The 11,937-nt window shown below is 63.5% G+C and overlaps 2 protein-coding genes and 1 long non-coding RNA gene across 4 annotated transcripts; 1 reads left to right on the top strand and 2 right to left on the bottom strand.

Annotated features, from left to right (window-relative positions):
- Positions 1-146: 146 nt before the first annotated feature.
- Positions 147-5,404, bottom strand: LOC134173678 (UDP-galactose translocator-like). The gene is made up of 5 exons (XM_062637946.1): positions 5,350-5,404; positions 4,390-4,659; positions 3,308-3,459; positions 1,657-2,362; positions 147-315 (listed from the first exon to the last, which is right to left on the bottom strand). Exons 1-5 carry the CDS (start codon positions 5,402-5,404, stop codon positions 242-244), a joined length of 1,257 nt encoding a protein of 418 aa, XP_062493930.1. The 3' UTR covers positions 147-241.
- LOC134173680 (uncharacterized) lies at positions 1,006-1,521 on the bottom strand. Of its 2 annotated transcripts, none has more exons than XR_009968352.1 (3): positions 1,448-1,521; positions 1,272-1,380; positions 1,006-1,212 (listed from the first exon to the last, which is right to left on the bottom strand). It is a non-coding gene; the product is annotated as an uncharacterized LOC134173680 (long non-coding RNA). The 2 variants fall into 2 exon arrangements; XR_009968351.1 differs by having other exon boundaries at positions 1,010-1,240.
- An 847-nt stretch (positions 5,405-6,251) lies between the features above and the next one.
- Positions 6,252-11,393, top strand: LOC134173673 (selenide, water dikinase 2-like). Its single transcript, XM_062637936.1, has 8 exons — positions 6,252-6,537; positions 6,698-6,801; positions 7,340-7,447; positions 7,535-7,689; positions 8,021-8,111; positions 8,368-8,467; positions 9,732-9,941; positions 11,164-11,393. The coding sequence occupies exons 1-8, from the start codon at positions 6,264-6,266 to the stop codon at positions 11,391-11,393; spliced, it is 1,272 nt and encodes a 423-aa protein (XP_062493920.1). The 5' UTR covers positions 6,252-6,263.
- The last annotated feature ends 544 nt before the right edge of the window (positions 11,394-11,937 follow it).

Genomic DNA, 11,937 nt, shown 5'->3' on the forward strand with positions numbered 1-11,937 from the left:
CCTCTCTATGGGCCGCTCTAGGACCAATAAAAGCCTCGTCTCCACACTTCGTGGCTTGACCAATGGGAGCCCCCCTTATAGAGTCCATCGGGGCAACGCTTGACCAAAACAACCTTAATTCAGCCCAAAAAGCAACAATAAACCCGATTGGGGGGGGGGGGGAGTGTCTATAGGACCCCATAGGGCCCATGGAGGGGGGGCTGTACAGTCTCAATAAGGCCCATCAGGGTCTCTATGGCCCCTATAGGGCCAGGATAGGGCCCGGGGGGGGCTGCTGGATGCCATCAGGAGCCTTTGTCCTTGGAAGGAGGAGACCTGCAAGAGAGAGAGAGCCCGGAGCTGAGGGCCCAGGGACCCTCGGTGGCGCTGCCATGGACCCTATGGATCCTATAGGGCCCCATGGGGGGGGTCCCCTATAGATCCTATATGGCCTGAGGGGTCCCTATGGGTGTTAAGTGGCTGTGGGGCAGATGTCGATAGATCCTCTGCGCTCCTGTGGGGGTGCCTATGGGTTCTATAGGGCCTGGAGGGGATCCCTATGGATTCTATAGGGCCTGCAGGGGTCCCTATGGCTCCCATATTGCTCAAGGGGGATCTCTATGGCTCTTCTATGGCCTCAGGGAGGTCTCTATGTAGCCCCAAAGGAGGGATCCATATAGGTGCTATAGGGGTCTCCATAGCCCAAAGAGGGGGTCAGTGGTTAGTGCCCCGCCCCCCCGCAGCACGCGCCCGTTTGCCAAATCCGCCTTTATTAGCCCCAAATCACAGTTAAAAAACCCTCCGCGGCCCCTCCCCCCACCCCCCCAAAGAAACGGGGGTCCTGCCCCTCCCCCCACCAGGAAAGAGCCCAATGGGTCCCCATCACCCAATGGATCTCAATGGGTCCCCATCACCCAATGGATCTCAATGGGTCCCCATCACCCAATGGGCCCCCCCCAGTGTCCTTCATCATTTGATGGACCCCAGCACTAATGAGGTCCCCTGGCACCTAATGAGCATGAATGGGGCCCCCATCACCCCAATGAACCTCCACCATTAATGAACCACAATGGGGTCCCGCCACCTAATGAAGCCTGATTGGTTCCCCTGTCACCCAATGACTCGTGATGCACACCAAAGGGTCCCCACTATTAACGGCCCCCATCACCCAATGGACCTCAATGGGTTCCCATCACCCAATGGACCTCAATGGGTTCCCATCACCCAATGGACCTCAATGGGTTCCCATCACCCAATGAACCTCAATGGGTTCCCATCATCACCCAATGAACCTCAATGGACCCAATGGGTCCCCATCACCCAATGAACCTTAATGGGCCATGAATAAATCCAATGGGTCCCATCGATTAATGAACCTCAATGGCCCATTAATGAACGCCACTGGGCTATCAATGAGCCCCAATGGGTCCCATTCCTTAATGAATCATGAGCCATTAATGAGCCCCACTGGGTCCCATCACTTAATGAACCTCAATGGCCCATTAATGACGCCCAATGGCTCCCACCCCTCAACGAGCCTCATCAACGACCCCACGAGGCCCTCACCCCCCATCCATCTCCCTGGGGTCTCAGTTGGGGTGCAGCTGATGGGGGGAGGGGATGGGATGAGCCCCCCCTTCCCCACCCCCCATCCCCATCACGCTCCCACTGACTTGCCGCTGGCGCCGCTCTCCTGCTGCTGCTGCTGCTGCTGCTGCGGGGCCTCATCCTGGCGCTGCCATTGGCGGTGCTGGGGCCGGCCGTAGAGGCACACGGCGGCCAGCACCAGGGCCGTGCCGGCCAGGAAGGGCGCGCGGGGCCGGAAGCCGAAGAGGGGCACGGAGGCGGCGGTGGAGGCCAGGATGGCGAGCGCCGTGGCGAAGCCCTTGAGGATGTTGTCGGCGTAGCGCACCACGACGGCCACGAGCAGCCCGCCGGCCGCCTGGTTCAGCACCACGGCCCACACGGCGCCCGTGTAACCGTAGAAGAAGCCGTCGCGGGCCACGGCGGCGCCGTCGGTGGCGGCCATGGCGGCCAAGGCCAGCGCGGTGCCCACGGCGCCCAGCTGCACGTTGCGGAGCCAGATGGAGCCGCCGCGGCGCTTGAGCAGGCGCTCGAAGTAGACGCCGGCGAAGCCCGAGGAGAGGCAGGAGGCGGCCACGGCCGCCAGCCCCACGGCGTAGCTCTGCGGGGGGGGCGCGTCCGACGGCGGCGTGCCGGGGTTACCGGTGGCGTCACCGGTGTCGCTGCCTTGCTCGGCCTGCACCAAGGCGACGCCAACGGAGAGCAGCGCCAAGGAGAGCCATTGGGTGCGGGACAAGGGGGTGCCGAGCAGCAGCACCGAGAACACGGCCGTGGTGAGGATCTTGAGCTGGTAGGTGACCTGCGGGGGAGCGGCGGGCGTGGGGCCGCGGTGGCAATGGGGCACCATAGGGACTGCGTCGCCTATGGGGCACCAATAGGGAGAGAGCACCTATGGGGATATCATGGGGATGGGGCGTCTATGGGGACTGCATCATCTACGGGGGTACCATAGGGACACAGGCACCTATGGGGTCAGCATCGCCCCTATAGGTTCAGCATCACCTATGGGGAGTGCATTGCCTATGGGGGCACCAATAGGGAGAGTGCACCTACGAGGGTATCATGGGGATGGGGCGTCTATGGGGACTGCATCATCTACAGGGGTACCATAGGGACACAGGCACCTATGGGGACAGGATCACCTATGCGGGTACCATAGGGACAAGGACATCTATGGGGTCAGCATTGCCCCTATAGGTTTAGCATCACCTAAGGGGACTGCATCGCCTATGGGGACAGCCCCCATTACCCCCATTGTCCCCATTACCCCCATTGCTCCCATTGCCCCCGTTACCCCCATCATCTCCATTACCCCCATTGTCCCCATTGCCCCCATTATCCCCATTGCTCCCATTGCCCCCGTTACCCCCATTCCCCCCCATTGTCTCCATTACCCCCATTGTCCCCATTGCTCCCATCACCCCCATTGCTCCCATTACCCCCATTCCCCCCCATTGTCTCCATTACCCCCATTGTCCCCATTGCCCCCATCACCCCCATTGCTCCCATTACCCCCATTCCCCCCCATTGTCTCCATTACCCCCATTGTCTCCATCACCCCCATTGCCCCCATTCCCCCCCATTGTCTCCATTACCCCCATTGTCTCCATTACCCCCATTGTCCCCCATTACCCCCCACTGTCCCCATTACCATTACCCCCCATTGTCCCCCATTGTCCCCATTACCCCCACTGTCCCCATTGCCCCCACTGTCCCCATTGCCCCCCTTGCCCCCTTGCCCCACCTGGAAGGTGGCCGCGGGCAGGTTGGAGATGGCCACGTACTGGAGGTTGTTCTGCAGGGTGTAGATGAGCGAGGGCACGGCCAGGCGCAGAGTGTCCCCCGCCTGCCCCCACAGCGCCCCCTGCAGGCTGCCCAGCGCCTGCCGCACGCTGCCTGTGGCACCGGAGACACCCCGTGGCACCCAACGGTGCACGGTGACACCCAATGGCACCCAACGGTGCACGGTGACACCCAATGGCACCCAGAGACACCCCGTGGCACCCAACGGTGCATGGTGACACCCAATGGCACCCAACGGTGCACGGTGACACCCAACGGCACCCAGAGACACCCCGTGGCACCCAACGGTGCACGGTGACACCCAACGGCACCCAACGGTGCACGGTGACACCCAACGGCACCCAGAGACACCCCGTGGCACCCAGCGGTGCACGGTGACACCCAACGGCACCCAACGGTGCACGGTGACACCCAACGGCACCCAGAGACACCCCGTGGCACCCAACGGTGCACGGTGACACCCAATGGCACCCGATGGCACCCAGAGACACGCCGTGGCACCCAACGGTGCACAATGACACCCAATGGCACCCAACGGTGCACAGTGACACCCAATGACACCCAGAGACACCCCGTGGCACCCAATGGTGCACAATGACACCCAATGGCACCCAACAGTGTATAGTGACACCCAATGCCACCCAATGGTGCACAATAACACCCAGTGGCACCCAGAGACACCCAATGGCACACAATGGTGTACAGTGACACCCAATGGTGCACACTGACACCCATTGGCACCCAATGCCCCCATGTCCCCCCAATAGCCCACACCCCCCATGTCCCCCATGTCCCAATGACCCCAATACCCCCATAGGGTCCCCAATTCCCCCATGTCCCCCAATGCCCCCATGTCCCCCAGTGCCCCCATGTCCCCCAATGCCCCCCATGTCCCCCAATGCCCCCATGTCCCCCAATGCCCCCATGTCCCCCAATTCCCCCATGTCCCCCAATGCCCCCCATGTCCCCCAATGCCCCCCATGTCCCCCAATGCCCCCCCCATCGCACCCCCCGGGCGCTGACCTCGGTGCTGCAGGACGAGGAGCACGAAGCCGGCGCCGCCCTTGAGGAGCTCGGCCAGGACCACGGCGGTGCTGGGCCGGAAGCGCTGCCCCGGCCGCGTGCGCACGTAGCGGATGCTCAGCACCAGCGACGCGTTCTGCAGCACCAGCACGGCCAGGCTGGCGCCACGCAGCCACGCTGGGGGGCGGGTCAGTGGGGCTGCCCCACAGCGACCCACCCCCGCCCCATACAGACCCATAGAGACACATAACAGACCATAGAGACCCACAGCTGCCCTATAACGGACCCAGAGAGACCCGTAACTGACCCATAGAGGCCCATTATAGACCCACAGAGTCCCGTAACCGACCCATAAAGACCCACAGCTGCCCCATAGAGATCCATAACGGACCCAAGGAGACCCACAGCCACCCCATAGAGACCCATAACTGATCCATAGAGACCCACAGCTGCCCCATAGAGACCCACACCTGCCCCATAGAGACCTGCACCTGCCCCATAGAGAACCGCATCTGCTCCATAGAGACCAACACCCGCCCCATAGAGACCCCCTATGGCCCCCATAGCACCCCTATAACCCCTCTATATGCCCCATAGGCCCCCTGTAGACCCCCTAGTCCCCTATAAGCCCTCTATAACCCCTGTATAGCCCCTCTATAGGCCCCATAGCCCCCCCATAGCCCCTCTATAACCGCCATAGCCCCCCTATAGGCCTCACAGCCCCGCTATAGAACCTCTATAGGCCCCATAGGCCCCCTATAGCCCCCCTAGGACCCTATAACCCCTCTATAGCCCCCATAGCCCCCGTATAGCCCCTCTATAGGCCCCATAGCCCCCCTACAGGTCCTACAGCCCCTCTATAAGCCCCACAGCTCCCCTATAACCCCTCTATAGCCCCCATAGCCCCCCTATACCGCCCCATACTCCCCCTATGGCCCCCCATACCCCTCCCCCCCTCACCTGCCGTGCTTCCGCTCTCGCCGCCGCCCTCCCCCACCGCTGCCGCCGCCGCCATGGTGGCACCTGCCCCGCTACAGCGCGGCACTTCCGCATCCGGCGTCACATCCGCTTCCGGTCCCGGCGCGGCACCGCCCAGAGAGGGGCCGCTGGAGGCTGCGGGAAGCCTCCACCAATCCCCGCCCGTTCCGCTCTTTTCGTCCCGCCCCCTTCGCGCTGCTGGCCAATCAGAGCGAGCCCCGCCAATCCCGGCTTTCCCGCAACGCTCCCGGGGCGGCCCCGCCTCTTTCCCCACCGTCCAATCCCCGCTCGCTTCCTCCCACCACCCCCTCCAATCACTTCTCGTCCTGCCTCCTTCCCCCTGTCACCCAATCCCACCGCCTTTTCCTCACCGTCCAATCCCTGCTCGCCTCACCTCCTTCCTCCTCCCTCCCAATCCCCGCCCTCGCCCCGCCTCCCTACCCCTTTCCAGCCAATAGCGACCGACACCTCCTCCTTTCTCCGCCCCTTTCCCCATCACCCAATCACCGCTCTCCCCGCCTTTTCTCCCCGGCTTTCCTCTCAACCAATAGCGACCGACACCACCTCCTTTCCCCGCCCCTTTTCCCACAAGCCAATCACCGCTCTCCCTCGCTCTTTCTCCCCGCCTCCCCTCTCAACCAATAGCGGCCGACACCTCCTCCTTCCCCCGCCTCTTTCCCCATTACCCAATCACCGCTCTCCCCGCCTTTTCTCTCCGCCTCCCCTCTCAACCAATAGCGGCCGACACCACCTCCTTTCCCCGCCCTTTTCCCCACCACCCAATCACCGCTCTCCCCCGCCCTTTCTCCCCGCCTCCCCTCTCCCCTCTCAACCAATCGCGAGCGGCGCCCCGCTTCTCTTCAGCGCCCGCTCCCGGAGGCCCCGCTCAGTCCAAGATGGCGGCGCCGGTGGACGCAGCCGCCGCCGCTGCCGCTCCCTCCGGGTACCGCCCGTTCGAGCCGGCCTCGCTGGGGCTGGGCCCGGGCTGGCGCCTCACGGCCTTCGGGGAGCTGCGGGGCTGAGGCTGCAAGGTCCCGCAGGAGGCCCTGCTCCGGCTCCTGTCGGCCTTCGGGGACGAGCAGCGCCTGGGCCGCGGGGCAGGGCCCGAACCGGAGCCGGAGGCGGAACCGAGCGGAGGCGGCGGCGGCGGAAACGGGGCCCCGGTGCTGGGTGAGGAACGGAGCTGGGCCCCGGGGGGGGGGGGCACGTGGAGGGGGCAAAGGGCGAGAGGGGCAAAGGGCAGCGGGGAGGAGGGAGGGGAGCAAAGAGGAAGGGGGCGTGGTCAAGGGGGAAAGGGGGCGTGTCTTGCTCTGACCACGCCCCTCCCCAGGCATTGGGCTGGACTCGTGCGTCATCCCCCTGCGCCACGGCGGGCTCTCCCTCGTGCAGACCACGGACTTCTTCTACCCGCTCATCGATGACCCCTACATGATGGTGACCGGAAGCACCCCAAAACCTCCCCCGGACCCCAAGTTCCCCCCCCAGGGACCCCAAACCTCCCCCAAGACCCCTATTCCCCCCCTCAGGGACCCCTTGAGCCCCCCTAATCCTTTGCTGGGCCTTCTCTCTCCCATTAAACCCACATTAAGGGACCCCAAACACCCTCAAACCCCTGCAAACCTCTCTAAAAGACCCCAAACTCCTTTGCCCCCCCCCCAAAATAGTTCTTTATGTCTCCCCCCTCCAGGGACCTTTTGGGTCCTCTTAATCCTTTGGTAGGGCTCCTCTCTCCCATTAAACCCACTTTAAGGGACCCCAAATTTCCTCCAAAAGACCCCAAAACCCTTCCCTCTCCCATTATTCTTTGTGTCCCCCCCCAGGGACCCCCAATTCCCCCCTAAGGACCTCAAAACCACCTGGGGACCCCTTGAACCCCCCTAATCCTCTGCTGGGCCTCCTGTACCCCATTAAACCCACAGTAAGGGACCCCAGAAGACCCCCAACCCCTTTGTGCCCCCCTTGCCCCCCCCAGGGCCGCATCGCCTGCGCCAACGTCCTCAGCGACCTCTACGCCATGGGGGTGACCGAGTGCGACAACGTCCTCATGCTGCTCAGCGTCAGCACCCGCATGAGCGCCGAGGTGATGGCATTGGGGGGGGGCACAGAAAGAGGGGTTTAACCCCCCCCATTTTGGGCTGTTCCATTGTGTGTGTGCCCCCCCCCCCAGGAGAGGGACAAGGTGGTGCCGCTGCTGGTGCGGGGCTTCCGGGAGGCGGCCGAGGAGGGGGGGACGTCGGTGACGGGGGGGCAGACGGCGCTGAACCCCTGGCTCATCATTGGCGGCGTGGCCAGCACCGTGTGCCGGCCCGGCGACTTCATCATGTGAGCTGGGAGCGCGTCATGTGACCCACGAACCCCCCCCCTTCCCCTTGTGTCCCCCAGTGTCACCTACCCCCTTGTTTCCCTCCCCTTTGTGTTCCCGTGTCCCCCCCCTTCTGTAACCCCCATTTGTGTTCCCCTCTCTTTGTGTCACCTTTCTCCCCCCCCCCCTTGTTTCCCCCCTCCTTTGTGACCCCCTTTTCTGTCCCCTCCTTTTTGTGTTCCCCTCCCTTCATGTCCCCTGGTGTCCCCCATCCCCTTGTGTCCCCCTCCTTTGTGTCCCCCCCCTTCACATCCCCCTTTCTCACCCCTCCCCTTGTGTCCCCCCCCCCAGGCCGGACAGCGCCGTCCCCGGTGACGTCCTCGTGCTCACCAAGCCCCTGGGCACCCACATGGCCGTCACCGCGCACCAGTGGCTGGATAACGTGAGTGGGGCACCCACAGCACCCATGGGGGCACCCACAGCACCCAAAGGGCAATCACAGCACCCATAAGGGGTCCTACAAAACCCATCAGGTTCCCTCAGCACCCAGAGGGCACCCAGAGCACTTATAAGAGGTCCCAGAGCACCCAGAGGGTACCCACAGGACACCCATAGAGGGCACCCAGAGCACCCATAAAGGGCACCCAGGGCACCCATCGGGGTCCCTCGGCACCCATCGGGGTCCCTGTGTCCCGCAGCCGGAGCGCTGGGAGAAGCTGAAGCTGGTGGTGACGCGGGAGGAGGTGGAAGCCGCCTACCAGGAGGCCGTGCTCAGCATGGCCACGCTCAACCGCACCGGTACCGCCGGGGCACCGGGATGGGGACAACGGGATGGGGATGGGGACAGTGGGATGGGGATGGGGACAATGGGATGGGGATGTGGGCATAGGGACAACGGGATGGGGATGGGGACAATGGGATAGGGATGGGGACATGGGCATGGGGACAATGGGATGGGGATGTGGGCAGAGGGACAATGGGATGGGGACATTGGGATGGGGACACTGAGATGGGAATAGGGACAACGGGATGGGGATGTTGGGATGGGAATAGAGACAATTGGACAGGGACATTGGGATGAGAATGGGGACATTGGGATGGGGAACACAGAGGTGGTGACACTGGGATAGGGATGTTGGGATGGGAATGGGGACACTGGGATGGGGATAGGGGGCACTGGGATAGGAATGGGGACATTGGGATGGGGAACGCAGGTGGTGACACTGGGATGGGGATGTTGGGATGGGATAGGAATGGGGACATTGGGATGGGGAACACAGAGGTGGTGACACTGGGATGGGGATGTTGGGATGGGGAATACAGAGGTGGTGGAACTGGGATGTTAATGGGGGCACTGGGATGGGGATGCTGGGATGGGGATGGGGGCACTGGGATGGGGATGTTGGGATGGGGAACACAGAGGTGGTGATACTGGGATGGGGATGTTGGGATGGGGACACTGGGATGGGGATGTTGGGATCTAAATTGGGACATTGGGATGGGGATGTGGACACTGGGATGGGGGCACTGGGATGTTAATGGGGACACTGGGATGGGGAACACAGAGGTGGTGACACTGGGATGGGAATGCTGGGATGGGGCATTGGGACATTGGGATGGGGATGTGGACACTGGGGTGGGGAACACAGAGGTGGGGACACTGGGATGTTAATGGAGACACTGGGATGGGGATGGGGGCACTGGGATGGGGATGCTGGGATGGGGATGGGGGCACTGGGATGGGGAACACAGAGGTGGGGACACTGGGATGGGGGCACTGGGATGTTAATGGGGATGGGGATGGGGATGGGGGCACTGGGATGGGGATGGGGATGCTGGGATGGGGATGGGGGCACTGGGATGGGGATGCTGGGATGGGGATGGGGACACTGGGATGGGGACGCTGGGATGGGGATGGGGGCACTGGGGTGAGGGCACTGGTCCGGGATGGGGTCACTGCAATGGGCGCCCATTGATGGGGCCGAGGACCCGGATGTCGCCATTCCCGTGTCCCCCCCCTCCCCCCCCCGGGCTGATCCCGTCCCGTCCCCTCCCCCCGCAGCCGCGGGGCTGCTCCGCGCGTTCGGCGCGCACGCGGCCACTGACGTCACCGGCTTCGGGCTGCTCGGGCACGCGCGCGCGCTGGCGGCGCGGCAGCGCCATCACGTGACCTTCGTCATCCACAACCTGCCCCTGATCGCGCGCACGGCGGCCATGAGCGCGGCCTGCGGCGGGGGGCGGCTCCTGCGCGGAACAGCCCCGGAGACCTCCGGTACGGGGGGGGGGGGGGCTCATTGGGGGGTCCCCATGGGGGGGTCCCTATTGGAGGGGTCCTGTTGGGAGGTCCCCATTGAGTGAGTCCCTATTGGGGGGTCCCCATTGAGTGGGTTCCTGTTGGGGGATCTCATTGGGGGATCCCTTTGGGGGGGTCTCACTGGGGAGGGTTCCTGTTGGGAGGTCCCCATTGAGTGGGTCCCTATTGGGGGGGTCTCATTGGGGGGGATCCCTTTGGGAGGGTCCTATTGGGGGGGCCCCATGGGGGTGACCCTATTGGGGGGTCCCCATTGAGTGGGTTCCTGTTGGGGGATCTCATTGGGGGATCCCTTTGGGGGGGTCTCACTGGGGAGGGTCCCTATTGGGGGGTCTTATTGGGGGTGACCCCATTGGGGGGTCCCCACTGAGTGGGTTCCTGTTGGGGGTCTCATTGGGGGGTCCCCATTGAGTGGGTTCCTGTTGGGGGGTCCCCATTGGGGGGCATTCCTTTGGGAGGGTCCTATTGGGGAGTCCCCATTGAGTGGGTTCCTTTGGGGGGTCTCATTGGGAGTGACCCTATTGGGGGATCCCCACTGAGTGGGTTTCTGTTGGGGGGTCTCATTGGGGGGGTCTCATTGGGGGGTCCCCATTGAGTGGGTTCCTGTTGGGGGGTCTCATTGGGGGGCATCCCTTTGGGAGGGTCCTATTGGGGGGTCCCCATTGAGTGGGTTCCTACTGGGGGGTCCCCATGCAGATGTCCCTATTGGGAGGTCCCCATTGGGGGTGTTCCTATTGGGGGGGATCCCCATTAAGGGAGTCCACATTGGGGTGTCCCTGTTGGGGTCCCTGTTGGGGTGTCCCATTGTGTGGGTCTCCATTGGGGTCCCCATTGGGGTGTTCCTGTTGGGGTGTCCCATTTTGTGGGTCTCCATTGGGGTGTCCCTATTGGGGTGTCCCATTGTGTGGGTCTCCATTGGGGTGTCCCTGTTGGGGTGTCCCATTGTGTGGGTCTCCATTGGGGTGTCCCTGTTGGGGTGTCCCTGTTGGGGTGTCTCTATTGGGGTCCCCATTAAGGGAATCCCCATTGGGGTGTCCCTGTTGGGGTGTCCCATTGTGTGGGTCTCCATTGGGGTGTCCCTGTTGGGGTGTCCCATTGTGTGGGTCCCCATTGGGGTGTCCCACTGTTGGGGTCGGGGTGTGTTGTCACGTGCCCTGACCCCCCCGTGTCACGTGTCCCGCAGGGGGCCTGCTGCTGTGCCTGCCCCGTGAGCAGGCGGCGCGGTTCTGCGCGGAGCTGCGCGGGCGGCAGGGGGCGCTGCCGGGCTGGGTCATCGGCATCGCGGAGCCGGGCCCGCGCGGGGCGCGCCTGAGCGAGCGGCCCCGCGTCATCGAGGTGCCCGCGCGCGGACACGCCCCCCCCGCCAGCCCCGCCCCCGCCGAGCCCCTCCCCCCCGCGGAGGCGGCCTCCTAGGGACCAGGGGCGGCCCCGAACCCACCCGGAACGGACCCAAATCCACCCCAAAATGACCCGGAACAGCGCCAAATCCACCCGAAACGGCACCAAACCCACCCAAAAATGACCCAAAACGGCCCCAAATCCACCCAAAAATGACCCAAAACGGCCCCAAATCCACCCGGAACGGCCCCAAACCCACCCGAAAATGACCCAAAACGGACCCAAACCCACCCGGAACGGCCCCAAATCCCCCCAAAAATGACCCGGAACAGCGCCAAATCCACCCAAAAATGACCCAAAACGGCCCCAAACAGACCCCAAAAATGAATCGAAACTTCCCCAAATCCACCCAAAAATGACCCGGAACGGCCCCAAATCCACCCGAAAATGACCTGGAACGGCCCCAAGTCCCCCCAAAAATGACCCAGAACGGCCCCAAACCCACCTGAAACGGCCCCAAATCCACCCCAAAATGACCCAAAACGGCCCCAAATCCACCCAAAAATGACCCGGAACAGCGCCAAATCCACCCAAAAATGACCCGAAACGGCCCCAAATC

The sequence above is a fragment of the Pezoporus occidentalis genome, unplaced genomic scaffold (assembly GCF_034315485.1).
Source record: "Pezoporus occidentalis ecotype Australia unplaced genomic scaffold, CSIRO_AGI_Poc_V1 ctg541, whole genome shotgun sequence".
In the NCBI taxonomy this organism is placed as follows: domain Eukaryota; kingdom Metazoa; phylum Chordata; class Aves; order Psittaciformes; family Psittacidae; genus Pezoporus; species Pezoporus occidentalis.

What these genes read in the sequence shown, in the direction of transcription:
- LOC134173678 (XM_062637946.1), bottom strand. Translation starts at nt 5,404, where the DNA reads ATGGCGGCGGCGGCAGCGGTGGGGGAGGGCGGCGGCGAGAGCGGAAGC. An exon ending in CGAGAGCGGAAGCACGGCAG is followed by an intron (nt 4,660 to 5,349) that starts GTGAGGGGGGGA and finishes GTTATAGGGCAG; the next exon opens with CTGTGGGTCTCTATGGTCTG. An exon ending in GCAGGAGAGCGGCGCCAGCG is followed by an intron (nt 316 to 1,656) that starts GCAAGTCAGTGG and finishes TCTCTCTTGCAG; the next exon opens with GTCTCCTCCTTCCAAGGACA.